Below are 27,156 nucleotides of genomic sequence, written 5' to 3'. Positions count from 1 at the left end.
ACAGGTCGGTATCAGAACCAACCAATGGATGACCGGTCAGTATCAGAACCAACCAATAGAAGACCGGTCGGTGTCAGAACCAACCAATAGAAGACCGGTCAGTATCAGAACCAACCAATAGAAGACCGGTCAGTATCAGAACCAACCAATAGAAGACCGGTCAGTATCAGAACCAACCAATAGAAGACCGGTCGGTGTCAGAACCAACCAATAGAAGACCGGTCGGTGTCAGAACCAACCAATAGAAGACCGGTCAGTATCAGAACCAACCAATAGAAGACCGGTCAGTATCAGAACCAACCAATAGAAGACCGGTCAGTATCAGAACCAACCAATAGAAGACCGGTCAGTATCAGAACCAACCAATAGAAGACCGGTCGGTATCAGAACCAACCAATAGAAGACCGGTCGGTATCAGAACCAACCAATAGAAGACAGGTCGGTATCAGAACCAACCAATAGAAGACCGGTCGGTATCAGAACCAACCAATAGAAGACAGGTCGGTATCAGAACCAACCAATGGAAGACAGGTCGGTATCAGAACCAACCAATAGAAGACAGGTCGGTGTCAGAACCAACCAATAGAAGACAGGTCGGTATCAGAACCAATCAATAGAAGACCGGTCAGTATCAGAACCAACCAATAGAAGACCGGTCGGTATCAGAACCAACCAATAGAAGACAGGTCGGTATCAGAACCAACCAATGGAAGACAGGTCGGTATCAGAACCAACCAATAGAAGACAGGTCGGTGTCAGAACCAACCAATAGAAGACAGGTCGGTATCAGAACCAACCAATAGAAGACCGGTCAGTATCAGAACCAACCAATAGAAGACAGGTCGGTATCAGAACCAACCAATAGAAGACAGGTCGGTATCAGAACCAACCAATAGAAGACAGGTCGGTATCAGAACCAACCAATAGAAGACCGGTCAGTATCAGAACCAACCAATAGAAGACCGGTCAGTATCAGAACCAACCAATAGAAGACCGGTCAGTATCAGAACCAACCAATAGAAGACCGGTCAGTATCAGAACCAACCAATGGAAGACCGGTCAGTATCAGAACCAACCAATAGAAGACCGGTCAGTATCAGAACCAACCAATAGAAGACAGGTCGGTATCAGAACCAATCAATGGAAGACAGGTCGGTATCAGAACCAATCAATGGAAGACAGGTCGGTATCAGAACCAACCAATAGAAGACAGGTCGGTATCAGAACCAACCAATAGAAGACAGGTCGGTATCAGAACCAACCAATAGAAGACAGGTCGGTATCAGAACCAACCAATAGAAGACAGGTCGGTATCAGAACCAATCAATAGAAGACAGGTCGGTATCATAACCAACCAATAGAAGACAGGTCGGTATCAGAACCAACCAATAGAAGACAGGTTAGTATCAGAACCAACCAATGGATGACTGGTCAGTATCAGAACCAACCAATAGAAGACAGGTTGGTATCAGAACCAACCAATGGAAGACCGGTCAGTATCAGAACCAACCAATAGAAGACAGGTCGGTATCAGAACCAACCAATAGAAGACAGGTTAGTATCAGAACCAACCAATGGATGACTGGTCAGTATCAGAACCAACCAATAGAAGACAGGTTGGTATCAGAACCAACCAATGGAAGACCGGTCAGTATCAGAACCAACCAATAGAAGACCGGTCAGTATCAGAACCAACCAATAGAAGACAGGTCGGTATCAGAACCAACCAATGGATGACCGGTCAGTATCAGAACCAACCAATAGAAGACAGGTCGGTATCAGAACCAACCAATGGAAGACAGGTTAGTATCAGTACCAATCAATAGAAGACAGGTTGGTATCAGTACAAACCAATAAAAGACAGGTTAGTATCAGTACCAACCAATAGAAGACAAGTTAGTATCAGTACCAACCAATAGAAGACAAGTTAGTATCAGTACCAACCAATAGAAGACAGGTTGGTATCAGAACCAACCAATGGAAGACCGGTCAGTATCAGAACAAACCAATAGAAGACCGGTCAGTATCAGAACCAACCAATAGAAGACAGGTCGGTATCAGAACCAACCAATGGATGACCGGTCAGTATCAGAACCAACCAATGGAAGACAGGTTAGTATCAGTACCAATCAATAGAAGACAGGTTGGTATCAGTACAAACCAATAAAAGACAGGTTAGTATCAGTACCAACCAATAGAAGACAAGTTAGTATCAGTACCAACCAATAGAAGACAAGTTAGTATCAGTACCAACCAATAGAAGACAAGTTAGTATCGGTACCAACCAATAGAAGACAAGTTAGTATCAGTACCAACCAATAGAAGACAAGTTAGTATCAGTACCAACCAATAGAAGACAGGTTAGTATCAGTACCAACCAATAGAAGACAGGTCAGTATCAGTACCAACCAATAGAAGACAGGTTGGTATCAGTACAAACCAATAAAAGACAGGTTAGTATCAGTACCAACCAATAGAAGACAAGTTAGTATCAGTACCAACCAATAGAAGACAAGTTAGTATCAGTACCAACCAATAGAAGACAAGTTAGTATCGGTACCAACCAATAGAAGACAAGTTAGTATCAGTACCAACCAATAGAAGACAAGTTAGTATCAGTACCAACCAATAGAAGACAGGTTAGTATCAGTACCAACCAATAGAAGACAGGTCAGTATCAGTACCAACCAATAGAAGACAGGTTAGTATCAGTACCAACCAATAGAAGACAGGTTAGTATCAGTACCAACCAATAGAAGACAGGTCAGTATCAGTACCAACCAATAGAAGACAGGTTAGTATCAGTACCAACCAATAGAAGACAGGTTAGTATCAGTACCAACCAATAGAAGACAGGTCAGTATCAGTACCAACCAATAGAAGACAGGTTAGTATCAGTACCAACCAATAGAAGACAAGTTAGTATCAGTACCAACCAATAGAAGACAGGTTAGTATCAGTACCAACCAATAGAAGACAGGTCAGTATCAGTACCAACCAATAGAAGACAGGTTAGTATCAGTACCAACCAATAGAAGACAGGTTAGTATCAGTACCAACCAATAGAAGACAGGTCAGTATCAGTACCAACCAATAGAAGACAGGTTAGTATCAGTACCAACCAATAGAAGACAGGTCAGTATCAGTACCAACCAATAGAAGACAGGTTAGTATCAGTACCAACCAATAGAAGACAGGTTAGTATCAGTACCAACCAATAGAAGACAAGTTAGTATCAGTACCAACCAATAAAAGACAAGTTAGTATCAGTACCAACCAATAAAAGACAGGTTAGTATCAGTACCAACCAATAGAAGACAGGTTAGTATCAGTACCAACCAATAGAAGGGATAGTTGTAGTCCTGTGAGAACGAATACCACAACGGTTTAGTAAAGTTGATGAACATTAATGTGTAGATCCAATGTTGTGAATCTGTAACAGACGAAACACAGTTGTACCCCTTTGCAGTCTGAAATACCTGCAACTCAAACACTAATGAGAGAGTCTGCGTGCTAAAAGCTCATTATTCCAGTAATGTACAATAGGGATTCCAGTTGCTATTGTCTGAAGAGAATGCATGTTGAAGTCCCATAGTGTGTTTCCTGGTGGCCTCATGATGGGCTCGTTAGACACATAGTGGTTCAGTGGGGCACCAAAGTGGGGCACCACAGTGCAGTAGAGTATCATATGTGTTTAGGGCTATACAGACTATTCTGATGTGCAAAACGATATTTAATTTCAGAATGTGATAAGAATGTGGTTAGGGGGGTGGTCAAGTGTTTGGTTAAGGGTTAAGGTAAAAGTTCTGTTTGAGTTTTTTTGGATCGTTGCGAGTCAGAAAAGTCCTTATAGATCTTCCTATCACGTTATATTAATGAATGGGCCGGTTGGGTTTGGGTTCGTGATCACCAAGTGACCAAGAGGACTTCCCTAATGTAGGCTGTCTGTCGGTTCCTGCTGGGACATTGGCTGGTGGTGCGTCGCCAGCTTAGCAACCGATCCAACCACATCTCACGCTCATTAGTGAGTGAGAGAGAGAGAGAGAGAGAGCGAGGTGGATGAGTGCAAGGACGATAGATAAGGAAGAAGGCAACACCCAAACTTGTTGCCCGACTATGTATTTGCAGTGTAGGTGAGAGAGAATGATGGCGCTTCTGTTGCATCTAACGTTAGAATGTTGCTTGTGTTGAAGAAAAAAACAAAACACGGAGTTTGTTTGTTGTTGTATTGATCTACAGTAGCCTCGCGTGGGATATTTTTTTTTGTTGTATCTATAGGTTCATGTTTTTGGGGTTGTATTTCCAAGCGATGGTGGCAGCAGAAGCAACATTTCAGCTGGTGTTGATGGAAGACTTCCCAGTTTTGCAGAGTTGCACGTTGCGAATGCAAGACTGGATGTAGCTGATTGGAGTAGCGAAATTGGTGATCACACAGCCGAGTGGGAGGAGGGGAGATTCTGAAAGTGGGTTTTTCCGTGTGTGACTCTCCAGCGGCCATGTTATCCAAGAAGCCGTGCGCTGCCGTCTACCCAACTGGTAAGGAACAACAATATGGAGCCGAACGGGCTAAACAATACGGTTAAACTCACTTTGATCGCCGGAGGAATATTGTTGATGGATTTTATGCCTTTTTTGTCGGGTCCTTTGTAACAAGTTTATTACACGTTTACGCCGAGTCTTGCTTCGGGTTTTCCCTGGTCTGTTGAAGAGGGGGGGAGCCTTTGCTAAAATAGTGTATCCCTGCTCTATGTTTTGAGTAGTTAATGGCGATACATTCGGGGATTTTTTTTCTTTCTTTCTCTAAAGCCTGAAGTGGGCTGTGTGCAAAACCAAAGTCAAATGCTGGTGTGTTATTTATCCCATATGACAGTATGTGTGTCAAGAGAGAACACAGGTTTATTTCTGCAAGCACGACGGAATCATATGCCCACTGGTTTCTGTGTTGTTTTTTTCCCGATCTCTATATGCTACACGACTATGGGGCGCAAAAGGATCTTAAAACCAACGACAGCCTACACTCTGGCGGTCATCATCTGTTGTTCCAAGCACACATAATGTGGAATTAACCTACCTGTTTTGCCGAAGCCATTGTCGCAAGAAGGATTTCCACCTACAATGACCCCCTAAATGCCTGATTAAATTACTATCCTTAAAAGGGATTAAGACCATAGCCTACTCTACAGCCTGATAACTCTGAGGTGGCCCTATGTGGGTAAATAGGCCCATTCAGATTAACCTCATTTCCTGTGTCATTTTGTACGATCTGCAGGCAAAGGGGGTGAGATCTGCCAGCTACAGTCTTCCCCCGGAATCGGAGTCGGGGGTCCCCGGGCCGGAGCAGCGACAGACCCGCCATCGCCGGTCACATTACCACCCCTCAGGAATATCAAGTCGCTCACGGTACGTAACCTACAGAGCCATGCTTGCTTGTGGGTTTACTGTGGACTAAACATCGGCTTCTTATTATAATACTAATAATGGTGTGGACCTGCTGCCTATTGCAATGGGATACAGTAGTTTCATTTACATCGTGCATCGCTTATCTATAGGCTATAGAGACCGGAAATGGTGTCTAATAACAACATGTTTTGTTGCGAACAGGGAGGGTTGTGTCGTTACATGGTTGTTACAACGTAGCGCCGCTGTTTGGTTTAGATTCAGCTCAACGGAATGCAACCACGTAACAAGTTGTCCTGCCACACTGTCACGTGAGGTGTACATTATAGGGCATTAGCACGTGTAGGGTACAGCAGACAATACATAGATATCAAGCTATATATCGTGTAATCCTAGATAACGCGTACGGTGGTAGCCTATGTCACGTGTGCTTATAGTTTTGTTTATGACCGTGGAAGGGCTACACGGTATTCGTTCTTTACGGTGCTGTAACTTTTACGATGATCGTAGCAGGCGGCATAGGCTAGATTTCAAGCTTGGAGCTTTAACGTTAGTTAGACTACTCAGTGATACAGTTGCAACTTGCAAAATCCCAGGCACCATATTTAGGATTTGTTGTTGTTGCTGTTGTTGTTGCTGTTGTTGTTGCATGCCTACAGCGTTGTTGAGTTGACAGTTAGTTACGATGTTTAGCATGTTGTCAGACTGGTATAAAATGTGAGGCCACACGATAAGAGTCTTGTCTAGAAGCCATGGCCGGTGTGTGTGTGTGTGTCTGGGGGGAGGAGGGGGGCGTTCCTCCCTGCTCGGTTTGGAACGCACGGGGATTCAGGGAAATAGAAGGTTGAGATTTAATATGAGTTTGCATGCTGTAGAAAAAGATACCGTTTTATTTATTGTTATGATAATCACGTTGACAGAGATACTCAGGTAAGCAGAGGCTATGTGTCTTGTGGAGGTTGTAGCTACGTTAGCCGACTGACTTATAGCCTACCCGATGTTTGCACATGATCTCCGACTGATATGTATTTATTTGATCAATCGAGACTATAAGGGCCATATGTTGGGAGGGATGTGTAAACATGACCCACATGTAAACATGATATTGTAATGTTTTAACACTGGTGGATAGTTGGTCCAGCAGGCTCTATAAGCGTGTCCTGAAGTAATGGAGGATTTGGACTCCAGTTAAATGAAGGAGGAGTCTCCAGGCCTTTATTTAGTCCTTCCTTCAAATAGATATAAATATAGACTCGGCCAGAAGGACGAGCTCAGCAGCTCAGCAGCTTTCTCCTGACAGAGGATTTTATTGGGCCCTTGTGTTTATCTTCAACTATGATTTAAGGAAAATAAAACCTGACCAGGAAGTTCAAATCAAAATGAGGAAGATTTATATTGGTCCTTCCTGAAATAGCCCCAGGGACAACGTTGTTAAGTTGTAAATAAACCACAGATATATTCCTCACCAGTGTCTGTGCTGTGAGGAACAGACATATTACTCACCAGTGTCTGTCTCTGTGCTGTGAGGAACAGACATATTACTCACCAGTGTCTGTGCTGTGAGGAACAGATATATTCCTCACCAGTGTCTGTGCTGTGAGGAACAGACATATTCCTCACCAGTGTCTGTGCTGTGAGGAACAGACATATTCCTCACCAGTGTCTGTGCTGTGAGGAACAGACATATTCCTCACCAGTCTCTGTGCTGTGAGGAACAGACATATTCCTCACCAGTGTCTGTGCTGTGAGGAACAGACATATTCCTCACCAGTGTCTGTGCTGTGAGGAACAGACATATTCCTCACCAGTCTCTGTGCTGTGAGGAACAGACATATTCCTCACCAGTGTCTGTGCTGTGAGGAACAGACATATTCCTCACCAGTGTCTGTGCTGTGAGGAACAGACATATTCCTCACCGGTGTCTGTGCTGTGAGGAACAGACATATTCCTCACCAGTGTCTGTGCTGTGAGGAACAGACATATTCCTCACCGGTGTCTGTGCTGTGAGGAACAGACATATTCCTCACCAGTGTCTGTGCTGTGAGGAACAGACATATTACTCACCAGTGTCTGTCTCTGTGCTGTGAGGAACAGACATATTCCTCACCAGTGTCTGTCTCTGTGCTGTGAGGAACAGACATATTCCTCACCAGTCCCTGTCTCTGTGCTGTGAGGAACAGACATATTCCTCACCAGTCCCTGTGCTGTGAGGAACATACATATTCCTCACCAGTGTCTGTCTCTGTGCTGTGAGGAACAGACATATTCCTCACCAGTCCCTGTCTCTGTGCTGTGAGGAACAGATATATTCCTCACCAGTGTCTGTCTCTGTGCTGTGAGGAACAGACATATTACTCACCAGTGTCTGTCTCTGTGAGGAACAGACATATTCCTCACCAGTGTCTGTCTCTGTGCTGTGAGGAACAGACATATTCCTCACCAGTCTCTGTGCTGTGAGGAACAGACATATTCCTCACCAGTCCCTGTCTCTGTGCTGTGAGGAACAGACATATTCCTCACCAGTGTCTGTGCTGTGAGGAACAGACATATTCCTCACCAGTGTCTGTGCTGTGAGGAACAGACATATTCCTCACCAGTCCCTGTCTCTGTGCTGTGAGGAACAGACATATTCCTCACCAGTCTCTGTGCTGTGAGGAACAGACATATTCCTCACCAGTCCCTGTCTCTGTGCTGTGAGGAACAGACATATTCCTCACCAGTCTCTGTGCTGTGAGGAACAGACATATTCCTCACCAGTCTCTGTGCTGTGAGGAACAGACATATTCCTCACCAGTGTCTGTCTCTGTGCTGTGAGGAACAGACATATTCCTCACCAGTCTCTGTGCTGTGAGGAACAGACATAATCCTCACCAGTCTCTGTGCTGTGAGGAACAGACATAATTCTCACCAGTCTCTGTGCTGTGAGGAACAGACATATTCCTCACCAGTGTCAGTCTCTGTGCTGTGAGGAACAGACATATTCCTCACCAGTCTCTGTGCTGTGAGGAACAGACATATTCCTCACCAGTCTCTGTGCTGTGAGGAACAGACACATTCCTCACCAGTCTCTGTGCTGTGAGGAACAGACATATTCCTCACCAGTGTCAGTCTCTGTGCTGTGAGGAACAGACATATTCCTCACCAGTCTCTGTGCTGTGAGGAACAGACATATTCCTCACCAGTCTCTGTGCTGTGAGGAACAGACATATTCCTCACCAGTCTCTGTGCTGTGAGGAACAGACATATTCCTCATCAGTCTCTGTGCTGTGAGGAACAGACATATTCCTCACCAGTGTCTGTGCTGTGAGGAACAGACATATTCCTCACCAGTCTCTGTGCTGTGAGGAACATACATATTCCCCACCAGTCTCTGTGCTGTGAGGAACAGACATATTCCTCACCAGTCTCTGTGCTGTGAGGAACAGACATATTCCTCATCAGTCCCTGTCTCTGTGCTGTGAGGAACAGACATATTCCTCACCAGTCCCTGTCTCTGTGCTGTGAGGAACAGACATATTACTCACCAGTCTCTGTGCTGTGAGGAACAGACATATTACTCACCAGTGTCTGTGCTGTGAGGAACAGACATATTCCTCACCAGTGTCTGTCTCTGTGCTGTGAGGAACAGACATATTCCTCACCAGTGTCAGTCTCTGTGCTGTGAGGAACAGACATATTCCTCACCAGTCCCTGTGCTGTGAGGAACAGACATATTCCTCACCAGTGTCTGTCTCTGTGCTGTGAGGAACAGACATATTCCTCACCAGTCCCTGTCTCTGTGCTGTGAGGAACAGATATATTCCTCACCAGTGTCTGTCTCTGTGCTGTGAGGAACAGACATATTACTCACCAGTGTCTGTCTCTGTGAGGAACAGACATATTCCTCACCAGTGTCTGTCTCTGTGCTGTGAGGAACAGACATATTCCTCACCAGTCTCTGTGCTGTGAGGAACAGACATATTCCTCACCAGTCCCTGTCTCTGTGCTGTGAGGAACAGACATATTCCTCACCAGTGTCTGTGCTGTGAGGAACAGACATATTCCTCACCAGTGTCTGTGCTGTGAGGAACAGACATATTCCTCACCAGTCCCTGTCTCTGTGCTGTGAGGAACAGACATATTCCTCACCAGTCTCTGTGCTGTGAGGAACAGACATATTCCTCACCAGTCCCTGTCTCTGTGCTGTGAGGAACAGACATATTCCTCACCAGTCTCTGTGCTGTGAGGAACAGACATATTCCTCACCAGTCTCTGTGCTGTGAGGAACAGACATATTCCTCACCAGTCTCTGTGCTGTGAGGAACAGACATAATCCTCACCAGTCTCTGTGCTGTGAGGAACAGACATAATTCTCACCAGTCTCTGTGCTGTGAGGAACAGACATATTCCTCACCAGTGTCAGTCTCTGTGCTGTGAGGAACAGACATATTCCTCACCAGTCTCTGTGCTGTGAGGAACAGACATATTCCTCACCAGTCTCTGTGCTGTGAGGAACAGACATATTCCTCACCAGTCTCTGTGCTGTGAGGAACAGACATATTCCTCACCAGTGTCAGTCTCTGTGCTGTGAGGAACAGACATATTCCTCACCAGTCTCTGTGCTGTGAGGAACAGACATATTCCTCACCAGTCTCTGTGCTGTGAGGAACAGACATATTCCTCACCAGTCTCTGTGCTGTGAGGAACAGACATATTCCTCATCAGTCTCTGTGCTGTGAGGAACAGACATATTCCTCACCAGTGTCTGTGCTGTGAGGAACAGACATATTCCTCACCAGTCTCTGTGCTGTGAGGAACATACATATTCCCCACCAGTCTCTGTGCTGTGAGGAACAGACATATTCCTCACCAGTCTCTGTGCTGTGAGGAACAGACATATTCCTCATCAGTCCCTGTCTCTGTGCTGTGAGGAACAGACATATTCCTCATCAGTCCCTGTCTCTGTGCTGTGAGGAACAGACATATTCCTCACCAGTCTCTGTGCTGTGAGGAACAGACATATTCCTCACCAGTGTCTGTCTCTGTGCTGTGAGGAACAGACATATTCCTCACCAGTCCCTGTCTCTGTGCTGTGAGGAACAGACATATTCCTCACCAGTCTCTGTGCTGTGAGGAACAGACATATTCCTCACCAGTGTCTGTCTCTGTGCTGTGAGGAACAGACATATTCCTCACCAGTCCCTGTCTCTGTGCTGTGAGGAACAGACATATTCCTCACCAGTCTCTGTGCTGTGAGGAACAGACATATTCCTCACCAGTCTCTGTGCTGTGAGGAACAGACATATTCCTCACCAGTGTCTGTCTCTGTGCTGTGAGGAACAGACATATTCCTCACCAGTCTCTGTGCTGTGAGGAACAGACATAATCCTCACCAGTCTCTGTGCTGTGAGGAACAGACATAATTCTCACCAGTCTCTGTGCTGTCAGGAACAGACATAATCCTCACCAGTCTTTTCCAATACAATTGTGAGACAATGTAGTCTATCAATCAGTAGTCTAACGAAGAATTCTGCAACTTAACGCAGCTACACTGGTAGTTGGAATTATGTCATTGTAGCTACGCTCCCTGTCAGGCCTGTCATTTGTTCAAGTAGTCCTGGTGTCCATTCAAGTAGCTACGCTCCCTGTCAGGCCTGTCGTTTGTTCAAGTAGTCCTGGTGTCCATTCAAGTAGCTACGCTCCCTGTCAGGCCTGTCATTTGTTCAAGTAGTCCTGGTGTCCATTCAAGTAGCTACGCTCCCTGTCAGGCCTGTCCTTTGTTCAAGTAGTCCTGGTGTCCATTCAAGTAGCTACGCTCCCTGTCAGGCCTGTCATTTGTTCAAGTAGTCCTGGTGTCCATTCCAGTAGCTACGCTCCCTGTCAGGCCTGTCATTTGTTCAAGTAGTCCTGGTGTCCATTCCAGTAGCTACGCTCCCTGTCAGGCCTGTCATTTGTTCAAGTAGTCCTGGTGTCCATTCCAGTAGCTACGCTCCCTGTCAGGCCTGTCATTTGTTCAAGTAGTCCTGGTGTCCATTCCAGTAGCTACGCTCCCTGTCAGGCCTGTCATTTGTTCAAGTAGTCCTGGTGTCCATTCAAGTAGCTACGCTCCCTGTCAGGCCTGTCGTTTGTTCAAGTAGTCCTGGTGTCCATTCAAGTAGCTACGCTCCCTGTCAGGCCTGTCCTTTGTTCAAGTAGTCCTGGTGTCCATTCCAGTAGCTACTGGTTCCGGAACAGATGAAGACATCTGTTGTGCCCCCTGTCAGGCCTGTCCTTTGTTCAAGTAGTCCCGGTGCCCATTCCAGGCAGGTCACTGGCAGTAACAGTTGCTCCATGTGTTCCAGACAGTCATTGTTATCCAGAGAGGAGGAGGACAGAGACACAATAAGGTCACATGTTCAGGTGTTATTAGTGGTAGAATTGGCCCATCTAATGCTGTCAAGGTTGCTAGCTCTCTGTCCACTCAGTTATTGACTGTTCTGTTTCTTCTCCTGTTTGTCCCGACCTGAACTAACCTCATTAGTGTTGACACAAACACATCTGTTCTGGAACCAGAACCTCTACAGTACAGAGAGGTGGTGTAGACATCTGTTCCGGAACCAGAACCTCTACAGTACAGAGAGGTGGTGTAGACATCTGTTCCGGAACCAGAACCTCTACAGTACAGAGAGGTGGTGAAGACATCTGTTCCAGAACCAGAACCTCTACAGTACAGAGAGGTGGCGAAGACATCTGTTCCGGAACCAGAACCTCTACAGTACAGAGAGGTGGTGTAGACATCTGTTCCGGAACCAGAACCTCTACAGTACAGAGAGGTGGTGTAGACATCTGTTCCGGAACCAGAACCTCTACAGTACAGAGAGGTGGCGAAGACATTTGTTCTGGAATCAGAACCTCTACAGTACAGAGAGGTGGTGTAGACATCTGTTCCCGGAACCAGAACCTCTACAGTACAGAGAGGTGGCGAAGACATTTGTTCTGGAATCAGAACCTCTACAGTACAGAGAGGTGGCGAAGACATCTGTTCTGGAATCAGAACCTCTACAGTACAGAGAGGTGGTGTAGACATCTGTTCCGGAACCAGAACCTCTACAGTACAGAGAGGTGGTGTAGACATCTGTTCTGGAACCAGAACCTCTACAGTACAGAGAGGTGGTGAAGACATCTGTTCCGGAACCAGAACCTCTACAGTACAGAGAGGTGGTGTAGACATCTGTTCCAGAACCAGAACCTCTACAGTACAGAGAGGTGGTGTAGACATCTGTTCCCGGAACCAGAACCTCTACAGTACAGAGAGGTGGTGTAGACATCTGTTCCCGGAACCAGAACCTCTACAGTACAGAGAGGTGGCGAAGACATCTGTTCTGGAACCAGAACCTCTACAGTAGAGAGAGGTGGCGAAGACATCTGTTCTGGAACCAGAACCTCTACAGTACAGAGAGGTGGTGAAGACATATGTTGTGGAACCAGAACCTCTACAGTACAGAGAGGTGGCGAAGACATCTGTTCCGGAACCAGAACCTCTACAGTACAGAGAGGTGGCGAAGACATCTGTTCCGGAACCAGAACCTCTACAGTACAGAGAGGTGGTGAAGACATATGTTGTGGAACCAGAACCTCTACAGTACAGAGAGGTGGCGAAGACATCTGTTCCGGAACCAGAACCTCTACAGTACAGAGAGGTGGCGAAGACATCTGTTCCGGAACCAGAACCTCTACAGTACAGAGAGGTGGTGAAGACATCTGTTGTGGAACCAGAACCTCTACAGTACAGAGAGGTGGTGAAGACATATGTTGTGGAACCAGAACCTCTACAGTACAGAGAGGTGGCGAAGACATCTGTTCCAGAACCAGAACCTCTACAGTACAGAGAGGTGGCGAAGACATCTGTTCCAGAACCAGAACCTCTACAGTACAGAGAGGTGGCGAAGCAAGGCCTCTTACTGGAACACAACGCTGGGAGCAAAACACAGCTCTCCTCTTCCCAAATGGCCCCCTATTCCATATCTAGTGCCCTAGCTGTGACCAAAGCCCATCGGCTCTATATGAGAATAGGCAGCTATTTGAGACATATTTGCAGTCAGATATTATCACTCTCTTAGTTGGGGCACTGGGGGTGGTGAGGGGGGTGATAAATGACTGAGGTACCCCCAGCCATCTGCAGAGAGCTGGGTCTTGTTCATCGTGCCCCAAACGGACTGAAACAGGGAGGGACTGACTTGCTACCGACTTCTACTGAACACGTGTGGTTTGTGTGTGTGGTTTGGGCTACAGACCAGTGGTATCCTGTAATATGCAGCTGTCGTCCTCTCTACCCTCTCCCTGACCTGCCCCCCAATCCTGTCCACATCATGTCCCTGTTATCCAACCAAGACACAGGGCAAGTGTTAAAAAGACAGCATTTAGAAGAGCTATTTAGACACACACACACACTGTAGATTGTCTCAGAGGCATGGCTGATCATTTCACAGACACACTAGTTGAACATGATGTGACTGTGTATAGATAAATATTTTAGTAAGTGTTGTATAAGTATGGTGGAATAACTCTAGTTGACATGGTGGAATAACTAGTTGACATGGTGGAATAACTAGTTGACATGGTGGAATAACTCTAGTTGACATGGTGGAATAACTCTAATTGACATGGTGGACATGGAGGAATAACTCTAGTTGACATGGTGGAATAACTCATGTTGACATGGTGGAATAACTCTAGTTGACATGGTGGAATAACTCTTGTGAACATGGAGGAATAACTCTAGTTGACATGGTGGAATAACTCATGTTGACATGGTGGAATAACTCAAGTTAACATGGTGGAATAACTAGTTAACATGGTGGAATAACTAGTTGACATGGTGGAATAACTCTAGTTGACATGGTGGAATAACTAGTTGACATGGTGGAATAACTAGTTGACATGGTGGAATAACTCTAGTTGACATGGTGGAATAACTCTAGTTGACATGGTGGAATAACTAGTTGACATGGTGGAATAACTAGTTGACATGGTGGAATAACTCTAGTTGACATGGTGGAATAACTCTAGTTGACATGGTGGAATAACTCTTGTGAACATGGAGGAATAACTCTAGTTGACATGGTGGAATAACTCTAGTTGACATGGAGGAATAACTAGTTGACATGGTGGAATAACTCAAGTTGACATGGAGGAATAACTCTAGTTGACATGGTGGAATAACTAGTTGACATGGTGGAATAACTCTAGTTGACATGGTGGACATGGTGGAATAACTCTAGTTGACATGGTGGAATAACTCTAGTTGACATGGTAGAATAACTCTAGTTGACATGGTGGAATAACTCACGTTGACATGGTGGAATAACTCACGTTGACATGGTGGAATAACTAGTTGACATGGTGGAATAACTCACGTTGACATGGTGGAATAACTCTAGTCGACATGGTGGAATAACTCACGTTGACATGGTGGAATAACTAGTTGACATGGTGGAATAACTCACGTTGACATGGTGGAATAACTCACGTTGACATGGTGGACATGGTGGAATAACTCTAGTGGACATGGTGGAATAACTCACGTTGACATGGTGGAATAACTCTAGTTGACATGGTGGACATGGTGGAATAACTCACGTTGACATGGTGGAATAACTAGTTGACATAACTCTAGTTGACATGGTGGAATAACTAGTTGACATGGTGGAATAACTAATTGACATGGTGGAATAACTCTAGTGGACATGGAGGAATAACTAGTTGACATGGTGGAATAACTCTAGTTGACATGGTGGAATAACTAGTTGACATAACTCTAGTTGACATGGTGGAATAACTCTAGTTGACATGGTGGAATAACTAGTTGACATGGTGGAATAACTCTAGTTGACATGGTGGAATAACTAGTGGACATGGAGGAATAACTAGTTGACATGGTGGAATAACTCTAGTTGACATGGAGGAATAGCTCTAGTTGACATGGTGAAATAACTAGTTGACATGGTGGAATAACTCTAGTTGACATGGAGGAATAACTCTAGTTGACATGGTGAAATAACTAGTTGACATGGTGGAATAGCTCTAGTTGACATGGTGGAATAACTTTAGTTGACATGGTGGAATAGCTCTAGTTGACATGGTGGAATAACTATAGTTTATAGCTCCCCCACCTCTCAATCCTGTTCTGTAGTACAGAGACCAGCTGACAACCACCTCTCAACCCTGTTCTGTAGTACAGAGACCAGCTGACAACCACCTCTCAACCCTGTTCTGTAGTACAGAGACCAGCTGACAACATACAGGCATCAGGAACAGGGTGACATGCTGAACATTTCAGAAGGGGTCTATAGTTTATGACCGTGGTGCTTTAAAAAGACACACAATGTAAGCCTGTGCATTTACATCAAGGACATGCTGGGACTGACTGTCCCCTTAACCCAGAGGACTAGTACCAGCTCTGTCCTGTCTCTGTTCCAGGGGACTGACTGTCCCCTTAACCCAGAGGACTGGTACCAGCTCTGTCCTGTCTCTGTTCCAGGGGACTGACTGTCCCCTTAACCCAGAGGACTGGTACCAGCTCTGTCCTGTCTCTGTTCCAGGGGACTGACTGTCCCCTTAACCCAGAGGACTAGTACCAGCTCTGTCCTGTCTCTGTTCCAGGGGACTGACTGTCCCTTAACCCAGAGGACTGGTACCAGCTCTGTCCTGTCTCTGTTCCAGGGGACTGACTGTCCCCTTAACCCAGAGGACTGGTACCAGCTCTGTCCTGTCTCTGTTCCAGGGGACTGACTGTCCCTTAACCCAGAGGACTGCTACCAGCTCTGTCCTGTCTATGTTCCAGGGGACTGACTGTCCCCTTAACCTAGAGGACTAGTACCAGCTCTGTCCTGTCTCTGTTCCAGGACAAGGGGACTGACTGTCCCCTTAACCCAGAGGACTAGTACCAGCTCTGTCCTGTCTCTGTTCCAGGACAAGGCGACTGACTGTCCCCTTAACCCAGAGGACTAGTACCAGCTCTGCCTTGTCTCTGTTCTGTGATGAATTATCACACAGTGACCTCTAGGAGACCAGTCTCTATTACTGTCCTCTGATATGTTGTGATGAATTATCACACAGTGACCTCTAGCTGCGTCTGAAGTGGCGCACTATAAAGTATACACACGACAGTGGTGCACTATGTAGGGAATAGGGTGACATTTGGGACACCTCCCCAGGCGAATAGAGGACGTTTAGAAGTGAAATGACCATCGGGTTGGAGTGCAGACAGAGTAATAAACCAGTTCTACCAGCTGATTACAGTGTAATGTAGGGAACACTTGCTGTATGGAGACAGACTCTGGTCTATAGACAGGACAGTAATGGTTTGTGGAGACAGACAGGACAGTAATGGTTTGTCTAGTCTACAGACAGGACAGTAATGGTTTGTGGAGACAGACTCTAGTCTACAGACTGGACAGTGATGGTTTGTCTAGTCTACCGACAGGACAGTAATGGTTTGTCTAGTCTACAGACAGGACAGTAATGGTTTGTCTAGTCTACAGACTGGACAGTGATGGTTTGTCTAGTCTACCGACAGGACAGTAATGGTTTGTCTAGTCTACAGACAGGACAGTAATGGTTTGTGGAGGGAGAGAAGAAGGACTCTAACCATGCAAATTCAGGGTCTGAAAGGTCTAGTGTGTGTGTGTGTGTGTGCGCGTGTGTGTGTGTGTGTGCGGCGTGCGTGCGGTGTGCGGAAGCAGTAGGACAAGGGGAACAGACAATCCCCTGCCTGAACGAAGCAACAGGATGCTGCAGAGAAAACAAGATGTCTGCCGAGCGAGGAGGTAATCACCTTATCTCATAGGGAAGGGTCTGGTGGGGATGCAGCTCAGGAACACAGGAAGTCCACTAATAGTGTTCACGCTAAACATTTATAGGAGAGAAGGAGCTAGATATACACAGAGTATTGAAGTTAGCATGAAAGAACATTTCCCCCCAAAAAACAACCTAAAACTTCTCTCTACGCATTCTGAATGCAGGGGCATATTGTACATGTCATTCTCTATGGAGTTTACTGGTGACTAGTCTGACCTGGTAGTGAGTCTAGTGACTAGTCTGACCTGGTAGTGAGTTTACTGGTGACTAGTCTGACCTGGTAGTGAGTTTACTGGTGACTAGTCTGACCTGGTAGTGAGTCTAGTGACTAGTCTGACCTGGTAGTGAGTTTCTAGTGACTAGTCTGACCTGGTAGTGAGTTTCTACTGACTAGTCTGACCTGGTAGTGAGTCTAGTGACTAGTCTGACCTGGTAGTGAGTCTAGTGACTAGTCTGACCTGGTAGTGAGTCTAGTGACTAGTCTGACCTGGTAGTGAGTCTAGTGACTAGTCTGACCTGGTAGTGAGTTTCTAGTGACTAGTCTGACCTGGTAGTGAGTTTCTACTGACTAGTCTGACCTGGTAGTGAGTCTAGTGACTAGTCTGACCTGGTAGTGAGTCTAGTGACTAGTCTGACCTGGTAGTGAGTCTAGTGACTAGTCTGACCTGGTAGTGAGTCTAGTGACTAGTCTGACCTGGTAGTGAGTTTCTAGTGACTAGTCTGACCTGGTAGTGAGTTTCTAGTGACTAGTCTGACCTGGTAGTGAGTCTAGTGACTAGTCTGACCTGGTAGTGAGTCTAGTGACTAGTCTGACCTGGTAGTGAGTCTAGTGACTAGTCTGACCTGGTAGTGCGTCTAGTGACTAGTCTGACCTGGTAGTGAGTCTAGTGACTAGTCTGACCTGGTAGTGAGTCTAGTGACGAGTCTGACCTGGTAGTGAGTTTACTGGTGACTAGTCTGACCTGGTAGTGAGTCTAGTGACTAGTCTGACCTGGTAGTGAGTCTAGTGACTAGTCTGACCTGGTAGTGAGTTTCTAGTGACTAGTCTGACCTGGTAGTGAGTCTAGTGACTAGTCTGACCTGGTAGTGAGTCTAGTGACTAGTCTGACCTGGTAGTGAGTCTAGTGACTAGTCTGACCTGGTAGTGCGTCTAGTGACTAGTCTGACCTGGTAGTGAGTCTAGTGACTAGTCTGACCTGGTAGTGAGTTTACTGGTGACTAGTCTGACCTGGTAGTGAGTCTAGTGACTAGTCTGACCTGGTAGTGAGTCTAGTGACTAGTCTGACCTGGTAGTGAGTTTCTAGTGACTAGTCTGACCTGGTAGTGAGTTTCTAGTGACTAGTCTGACCTGATAGTGAGTTTCTAGTGACTAGTCTGACCTGATAGTGAGTTTCTAGTGACTAGTCTGACCTGGTAGTGAGTCTAGTGACTAGTCTGACCTGATAGTGAGTTTCTAGTGACTAGTCTGACCTGATAGTGAGTTTCTAGTGACTAGTCTGACCTGGTAGTGAGTCTAGTGACTAGTCTGACCTGGTAGTGAGTTTCTAGTGACTAGTCTGACCTGGTAGTAAGTCTAGTGACTAGTCTGACCTGGTAGTGAGTCTAGTGACTAGTCTGACCTGGTAGTGAGTTTCTAGTGACTAGTCTGACCTGGTAGTGAGTCTAGTGACTAGTCTGACCTGGTAGTGAGTTTCTAGTGACTAGTCTGACCTGGTAGTGAGTTTCTAGTGACTAGTCTGACCTGGTAGTGAGTCTAGTGACTAGTCTGACCTGGTAGTGAGTTTCTAGTGACTAGTCTGACCTGGTAGTGAGTTTCTAGTGACTAGTCTGACCTGGTAGTGAGTTTCTAGTGACTAGTCTGACCTGGTAGTGAGTTTCTAGTGACTAGTCTGACCTGGTAGTGAGTTTCTAGTGACTAGTCTGACCTGGTAGTGAGTTTCTAGTGACTAGTCTGACCTGGTAGTGAGTCTAGTGACTAGTCTGACCTGGTAGTGAGTTTCTAGTGACTAGTCTGACCTGGTAGTGAGTTTCTAGTGACTAGTCTGACCTGGTAGTGAGTTTCTAGTGACTAGTCTGACCTGGTAGTGAGTTTCTAGTGACTAGTCTGACCTGGTAGTGCGTCTAGTGACTAGTCTGACCTGGTAGTGAGTTTCTAGTGACTAGTCTGACCTGGTAGTGAGTTTCTAGTGACTAGTCTGACCTGGTAGTGAGTCTAGTGACTAGTCTGACCTGGTAGTGAGTCTAGTGACTAGTCTGACCTGGTAGTGAGTCTAGTGACTAGTCTGACCTGGTAGTGAGTCTAGTGACTAGTCTGACCTGGTAGTGCGTCTAGTGACTAGTCTGACCTGGTAGTGAGTCTAGTGACTAGTCTGACCTGGTAGTGAGTTTCTAGTGACTAGTCTGACCTGGTAGTGAGTTTCTAGTGACTAGTCTGACCTGGTAGTGAGTCTAGTGACTAGTCTGACCTGGTAGTGAGTTTCTAGTGACTAGTCTGACCTGGTAGTGAGTCTAGTGACTAGTCTGACCTGGTAGTGAGTTTCTAGTGACTAGTCTGACCTGGTAGTGAGTTTCTAGTGACTAGTCTGACCTGGTAGTGAGTCTAGTGACTAGTCTGACCTGGTAGTGAGTTTCTAGTGACTAGTCTGACCTGGTAGTGAGTTTCTAGTGACTAGTCTGACCTGGTAGTGAGTTTCTAGTGACTAGTCTGACCTGGTAGTGAGTTTCTAGTGACTAGTCTGACCTGGTAGTGAGTTTCTAGTGACTAGTCTGACCTGGTAGTGAGTTTCTAGTGACTAGTCTGACCTGGTAGTGAGTCTAGTGACTAGTCTGACCTGGTAGTGAGTTTCTAGTGACTAGTCTGACCTGGTAGTGAGTTTCTAGTGACTAGTCTGACCTGGTAGTGAGTTTCTAGTGACTAGTCTGACCTGGTAGTGAGTTTCTAGTGACTAGTCTGACCTGGTAGTGAGTTTCTAGTGACTAGTCTGACCTGGTAGTGCGTCTAGTGACTAGTCTGACCTGGTAGTGAGTTTCTAGTGACTAGTCTGACCTGGTAGTGAGTTTCTAGTGACTAGTCTGACCTGGTAGTGAGTCTAGTGACTAGTCTGACCTGGTAGTGAGTCTAGTGACTAGTCTGACCTGGTAGTGAGTCTAGTGACTAGTCTGACCTGGTAGTGAGTCTAGTGACTAGTCTGACCTGGTAGTGCGTCTAGTGACTAGTCTGACCTGGTAGTGAGTCTAGTGACTAGTCTGACCTGGTAGTGAGTTTACTGGTGACTAGTCTGACCTGGTAGTGAGTCTAGTGACTAGTCTGACCTGGTAGTGAGTCTAGTGACTAGTCTGACCTGGTAGTGAGTTTCTAGTGACTAGTCTGACCTGGTAGTGAGTCTAGTGACTAGTCTGACCTGGTAGTGAGTCTAGTGACTAGTCTGACCTGGTAGTGAGTCTAGTGACTAGTCTGACCTGGTAGTGAGTCTAGTGACTAGTCTGACTTGGTAGTGCGTCTAGTGACTAGTCTGACCTGGTAGTGAGTCTAGTGACTAGTCTGACCTGGTAGTGAGTTTACTGGTGACTAGTCTGACCTGGTAGTGAGTCTAGTGACTAGTCTGACCTGGTAGTGAGTCTAGTGACTAGTCTGACCTGGTAGTGAGTTTCTAGTGACTAGTCTGACCTGGTAGTGAGTCTAGTGACTAGTCTGACCTGATAGTGAGTTTCTAGTGACTAGTCTGACCTGATAGTGAGTTTCTAGTGACTAGTCTGACCTGGTAGTGAGTCTAGTGACTAGTCTGACCTGATAGTGAGTTTCTAGTGACTAGTCTGACCTGGTAGTGAGTCTAGTGACTAGTCTGACCTGGTAGTGAGTTTCTAGTGACTAGTCTGACCTGGTAGTAAGTCTAGTGACTAGTCTGACCTGGTAGTGAGTCTAGTGACTAGTCTGACCTGGTAGTGAGTTTCTAGTGACTAGTCTGACCTGGTAGTGAGTCTAGTGACTAGTCTGACCTGGTAGTGAGTTTCTAGTGACTAGTCTGACCTGGTAGTGAGTTTCTAGTGACTAGTCTGACCTGGTAGTGAGTCTAGTGACTAGTCTGACCTGGTAGTGAGTCTAGTGACTAGTCTGACCTGGTAGTGAGTCTAGTGACTAGTCTGACCTGGTAGTGAGTTTCTAGTGACTAGTCTGACCTGGTAGTGAGTCTAGTGACTAGTCTGACCTGGTAGTGAGTTTTCTAGTGACTAGTCTGACCTGGTAGTGAGTTTCTAGTGACTAGTCTGACCTGGTAGTGAGTCTAGTGACTAGTCTGACCTGGTAGTGAGTCTAGTGACTAGTCTGACCTGGTAGTGAGTTTCTAGTGACTAGTCTGACCTGGTAGTGAGTTTCTAGTGACTAGTCTGACCTGGTAGTGAGTTTCTAGTGACTAGTCTGACCTGGTAGTGAGTTTCTAGTGACTAGTCTGACCTGGTAGTGAGTTTCTAGTGACTAGTCTGACCTGGTAGTGAGTTTCTAGTGACTAGTCTGACCTGGTAGTGAGTTTCTAGTGACTAGTCTGACCTGGTAGTGAGTTTCTAGTGACTAGTCTGACCTGGTAGTGAGTCTAGTGACTAGTCTGACCTGGTAGTGAGTTTCTAGTGACTAGTCTGACCTGGTAGTGAGTTTCTAGTGACTAGTCTGACCTGGTAGTGAGTTTCTAGTGACTAGTCTGACCTGGTAGTGAGTTTCTAGTGACTAGTCTGACCTGGTAGTGAGTTTCTAGTGACTAGTCTGACCTGGTAGTGAGTTTCTAGTGACTAGTCTGACCTGGTAGTGCGTCTAGTGACTAGTCTGACCTGGTAGTGAGTTTCTAGTGACTAGTCTGACCTGGTAGTGAGTCTAGTGACTAGTCTGACCTGGTAGTGAGTCTAGTCAAATCAAATCAAATCAAATTTATTTATATAGCCCTTCGTACATCAGCTGATATCTCAAAGTGCTGTACAGAAACCCAGCCTAAAACCCCAAACAGCAAGCAATGCAGGTGGAGAAGCACGGTGGCTAGGAAAAACTCCCTAGAAAGGCCAATACCTAGGAAGAAACCTAGAGAGGAACCAGGCTATGTGGGGTGGCCAGTCCTCTTCTGGCTGTGCCGGGTGGAGATTATAACAGAACATGGTCAAGATGTTCAATGTTCATAAATGACCAGCATGGTCGAATAATAATAAGGCAGAACAGTTGAAACTAGAGCAGCAGCACAGTCAGGTGGAAGTTGAAACTGGAGCAGCAGCATGGCCAGGTAGACTGGGGACAGCAAGGAGTCATCATGTCAGGTAGTCCTGGGGCATGGTCCTAGGGCTCAGGTCAGTTGAAACTGGAACAGCAGCATGGCCAGGTGGACTGGGGACAGCAAGGAGTCATCATGTCAGGTAGTCCTGGGGCATGGTCCTAGGGCTCAGGTCCTCCGAGAGAGAGAAAGAAAGAGAGAAGGAGAGAATTAGAGAACGCACACTTAGATTCACACAGGACACCGAATAGGACAGGAGAAGTACTCCAGATATAACAAACTGACCCCAGCCCCCCGACACATAAACTACTGCAGCATAAATACTGGAGGCTGAGACAGGAGGGGTCAGGAGACACTGTGGCCCCATCCGAGGACACCCCCGGACAGGGCCAAACAGGAAGGATATAACCCCACCCACTTTGCCAAAGCACAGCCCCCACACCACTAGAGGGATATCTTCAACCACCAACTTACCATCCTGAGACAAGGCTGAGTATAGCCCACAAAGATCTCCGCCACGGCACAACCCAAGGGGGGGGGGGCGCCAACCCAGACAGGATGACCACAACAGTGAATCAACCCACTCAGGTGACGCACCCCCTCCAGGGACAGCATGAGAGAGCCCCAGCAAGCCAGTGACTCAGCCCCTGTAATAGGGTTAGAGGCAGAGAATCCCAGTGGAAAGAGGGGAACCGGCCAGGCAGAGACAGCAAGGGCGGTTCGTTGCTCCAGAGCCTTTCCGTTCACCTTCCCACTCCTGGGCCAGACTACACTCAATCATATGACCCACTGAAGAGATGAGTCTTCAGTAAAGACTTAAAGGTTGAGACCGAGTTTGCGTCTCTGACATGGGTAGGCAGACCGTTCCATAAAAATGGAGCTCTATAGGAGAAAGCCCTGCCTCCAGCTGTTTGCTTAGAAATTCTAGGGACAATTAGGAGGCCTGCGTCTTGTGACCGTAGCGTACGTATAGGTATGTACGGCAGGACCAAATCAGAGAGATAGGTAGGAGCAAGCCCATGTAATGCTTTGTAGGTTAGCAGTAAAACCTTGAAATCAGCCCTTGCTTTGACAGGAAGCCAGTGTAGAGAGGCTAGCACTGGAGTAATATGATCAAATTTTTTGGTTCTAGTCAGGATTCTAGCAGCCGTATTTAGCACTAACTGAAGTTTATTTAGTGCTTTATCCGGGTAGCCGGAAAATAGAGCATTGCAGTAGTCTAACCTAGAAGTGACAAAAGCATGGATTAATTTTTCTGCATCATTTTTGGACAGAAAGTTTCTGATTTTTGCAATGTTACGTAGATGGAAAAAAGCTGTCCTCGAAATGGTCTTGATATGTTCTTCAAAAGAGAGATCAGGGTCCAGAGTAACGCCGAGGTCCTTCACAGTTTTATTTGAGACGACTGTACAACCATTAAGATTAATTGTCAGATTCAACAGAAGATCTCTTTGTTTCTTGGGACCTAGAACAAGCATCTCTGTTTTGTCCGAGTTTAATAGTAGAAAGTTTGCAGCCATCCACTTCCTTATGTCTGAAACACATGCTTCTAGCGAGGGCAATTTTGGGGCTTCACCATGTTTCATTGAAATGTACAGCTGTGTGTCATCCGCATAGCAGTGAAAGTTTACATTATGTTTTCGAATAACATCCCCAAGAGGTAAAATATATAGTGAAAACAATAGTGGTCCTAAAACGGAACCTTGAGGAACACCGAAATTTACAGTTGATTTGTCAGAGGACAAACCATTCACAGAGACAAACTGATATCTTTCCGACAGATAAGATCTAAACCAGGCCAGAACATGTCCGTGTAGACCGATTTGGGTTTCCAATCTCTCCAAAAGAATGTGGTGATCGATGGTATCAAAAGCAGCACTAAGGTCTAGGAGCACGAGGACAGATGCAGAGCCTCGGTCCGATGCCATTAAAATGTCATTTACCACCTTCACAAGTGCCGTCTCAGTGCTATGATGGGGTCTAAAACCAGACTGAAGCATTTCGTATACATTGTTTGTCTTCAGGAAGGCAGTGAGTTGCTGCGCAACAGCCTTCTCTAAAATTTTTGAGAGGAATGGAAGATTCGATATAGGCCGATAGTTTTTTATATTTTCTGGGTCAAGGTTTGGCTTTTTCAAGAGAGGCTTTATTACTGCCACTTTTAGTGAGTTTGGTACACATCTAGTGACTAGTCTGACCTGGTAGTGAGTCTAGTGACTAGTCTGACCTGGTAGTGAGTCTAGTGACTAGTCTGACCTGGTAGTGAGTCTAGTGACTAGTCTGACCTGGTAGTGCGTCTAGTGACTAGTCTGACCTGGTAGTGAGTCTAGTGACTAGTCTGACCTGGTAGTGAGTTTACTGGTGACTAGTCTGACCTGGTAGTGAGTCTAGTGACTAGTCTGACCTGGTAGTGAGTCTAGTGACTAGTCTGACCTGGTAGTGAGTTTCTAGTGACTAGTCTGACCTGGTAGTGAGTCTAGTGACTAGTCTGACCTGGTAGTGAGTCTAGTGACTAGTCTGACCTGGTAGTGAGTCTAGTGACTAGTCTGACCTGGTAGTGAGTCTAGTGACTAGTCTGACTTGGTAGTGCGTCTACTGACTAGTCTGACCTGGTAGTGAGTCTAGTGACTAGTCTGACCTGGTAGTGAGTTTACTGGTGACTAGTCTGACCTGGTAGTGAGTCTAGTGACTAGTCTGACCTGGTAGTGAGTCTAGTGACTAGTCTGACCTGGTAGTGAGTTTCTAGTGACTAGTCTGACCTGGTAGTGAGTCTAGTGACTAGTCTGACCTGATAGTGAGTTTCTAGTGACTAGTCTGACCTGATAGTGAGTTTCTAGTGACTAGTCTGACCTGGTAGTGAGTCTAGTGACTAGTCTGACCTGATAGTGAGTTTCTAGTGACTAGTCTGACCTGGTAGTGAGTCTAGTGACTAGTCTGACCTGGTAGTGAGTTTCTAGTGACTAGTCTGACCTGGTAGTAAGTCTAGTGACTAGTCTGACCTGGTAGTGAGTCTAGTGACTAGTCTGACCTGGTAGTGAGTTTCTAGTGACTAGTCTGACCTGGTAGTGAGTCTAGTGACTAGTCTGACCTGGTAGTGAGTTTCTAGTGACTAGTCTGACCTGGTAGTGAGTTTCTAGTGACTAGTCTGACCTGGTAGTGAGTCTAGTGACTAGTCTGACCTGGTAGTGAGTCTAGTGACTAGTCTGACCTGGTAGTGAGTCTAGTGACTAGTCTGACCTGGTAGTGAGTCTAGTGACTAGTCTGACTTGGTAGTGCGTCTAGTGACTAGTCTGACCTGGTAGTGAGTCTAGTGACTAGTCTGACCTGGTAGTGAGTTTACTGGTGACTAGTCTGACCTGGTAGTGAGTCTAGTGACTAGTCTGACCTGGTAGTGAGTCTAGTGACTAGTCTGACCTGGTAGTGAGTTTCTAGTGACTAGTCTGACCTGGTAGTGAGTCTAGTGACTAGTCTGACCTGATAGTGAGTTTCTAGTGACTAGTCTGACCTGATAGTGAGTTTCTAGTGACTAGTCTGACCTGGTAGTGAGTCTAGTGACTAGTCTGACCTGGTAGTGAGTTTCTAGTGACTAGTCTGACCTGGTAGTGAGTCTAGTGACTAGTCTGACCTGGTAGTGAGTTTCTAGTGACTAGTCTGACCTGGTAGTATGTCTAGTGACTAGTCTGACCTGGTAGTGAGTCTAGTGACTAGTCTGACCTGGTAGTGAGTTTCTAGTGACTAGTCTGACCTGGTAGTGAGTCTAGTGACTAGTCTGACCTGGTAGTGAGTTTCTAGTGACTAGTCTGACCTGGTAGTGAGTTTCTAGTGACTAGTCTGACCTGGTAGTGAGTCTAGTGACTAGTCTGACCTGGTAGTGAGTCTAGTGACTAGTCTGACCTGGTAGTGAGTTTCTAGTGACTAGTCTGACCTGGTAGTGAGTTTCTAGTGACTAGTCTGACCTGGTAGTGAGTTTCTAGTGACTAGTCTGACCTGGTAGTGAGTCTAGTGACTAGTCTGACCTGGTAGTGAGTTTCTAGTGACTAGTCTGACCTGGTAGTGAGTTTCTAGTGACTAGTCTGACCTGGTAGTGAGTTTCTAGTGACTAGTCTGACCTGGTAGTGAGTTTCTAGTGACTAGTCTGACCTGGTAATGAGTCTAGTGACTAGTCTGACCTGGTAGTGAGTCTAGTGAGTTGTCTGACCTGGTAGTGCGTCTAGTGACTAGTCTGACCTGGTAGTGAGTTTCTAGTGACTAGTCTGACCTGGTAGTGAGTTTCTAGTGACTAGTCTGACCTGGTAGTGAGTTTCTAGTGACTAGTCTGACCTGGTAGTGAGCCTAGTGACTAGTCTGACCTGGTAGTGAGTCTAGTGACTAGTCTGACCTGGTAGTGAGTTTCTAGTGACTAGTCTGACCTGGTAGTGAGTTTCTAGTGACTAGTCTGACCTGATAGTGAGCTGACCACGTTGTCTATAATCTCGTTGTCTCGTTGTCTAGAATCACGTAGCGCTCGGCCGGGGGAGAGACGGAGGCCCTCTTCCTTATGGAACATAGAACATGTCATTATTCAAACACATAATGCAGTATGTCATTGACACAATGCAGAGAGACAGAGAGAGGGAGAAAGATAGAGGAGAGAGAGAGAGAGAGAGAGGAAGAGCAAAACAGACCAGTTGGTTGAGGCAGGGTTGTATTACGGTCT

The 27,156-nt window shown here is 46.2% G+C and overlaps 1 protein-coding gene across 3 annotated transcripts in view; it reads left to right on the top strand.

Moving 5' to 3' along the window:
- The first annotated feature begins 4,083 nt into the window (after nt 1-4,083).
- The window catches only part of LOC109887334 (dual specificity tyrosine-phosphorylation-regulated kinase 2), a 39,018-nt gene continuing 15,945 nt past the window's right edge, over nt 4,084-27,156 (top strand). For all 3 annotated transcript variants that reach the window (XR_004209575.1, XR_004209574.1, XM_031822035.1), the window contains exons 1-2: nt 4,084-4,536; nt 5,270-5,400. Coding sequence is in view for 1 of the 3 variants with exons in the window: in XM_031822035.1 (XP_031677895.1) it covers nt 4,497-4,536; nt 5,270-5,400 (171 nt within the window). In the remaining 2 variants the exon portion in view is untranslated. The remainder of the gene's footprint in view (nt 4,537-5,269; nt 5,401-27,156) is intronic.

The sequence above is a fragment of the Oncorhynchus kisutch genome, unplaced genomic scaffold (genome assembly GCF_002021735.2).
Source record: "Oncorhynchus kisutch isolate 150728-3 unplaced genomic scaffold, Okis_V2 scaffold4049, whole genome shotgun sequence".
Taxonomy (NCBI): domain Eukaryota; kingdom Metazoa; phylum Chordata; class Actinopteri; order Salmoniformes; family Salmonidae; genus Oncorhynchus; species Oncorhynchus kisutch.
The sequence above is the reverse complement of the archived record's forward strand: the minus strand, read 5'-3'. Positions and strand labels throughout refer to the sequence as shown.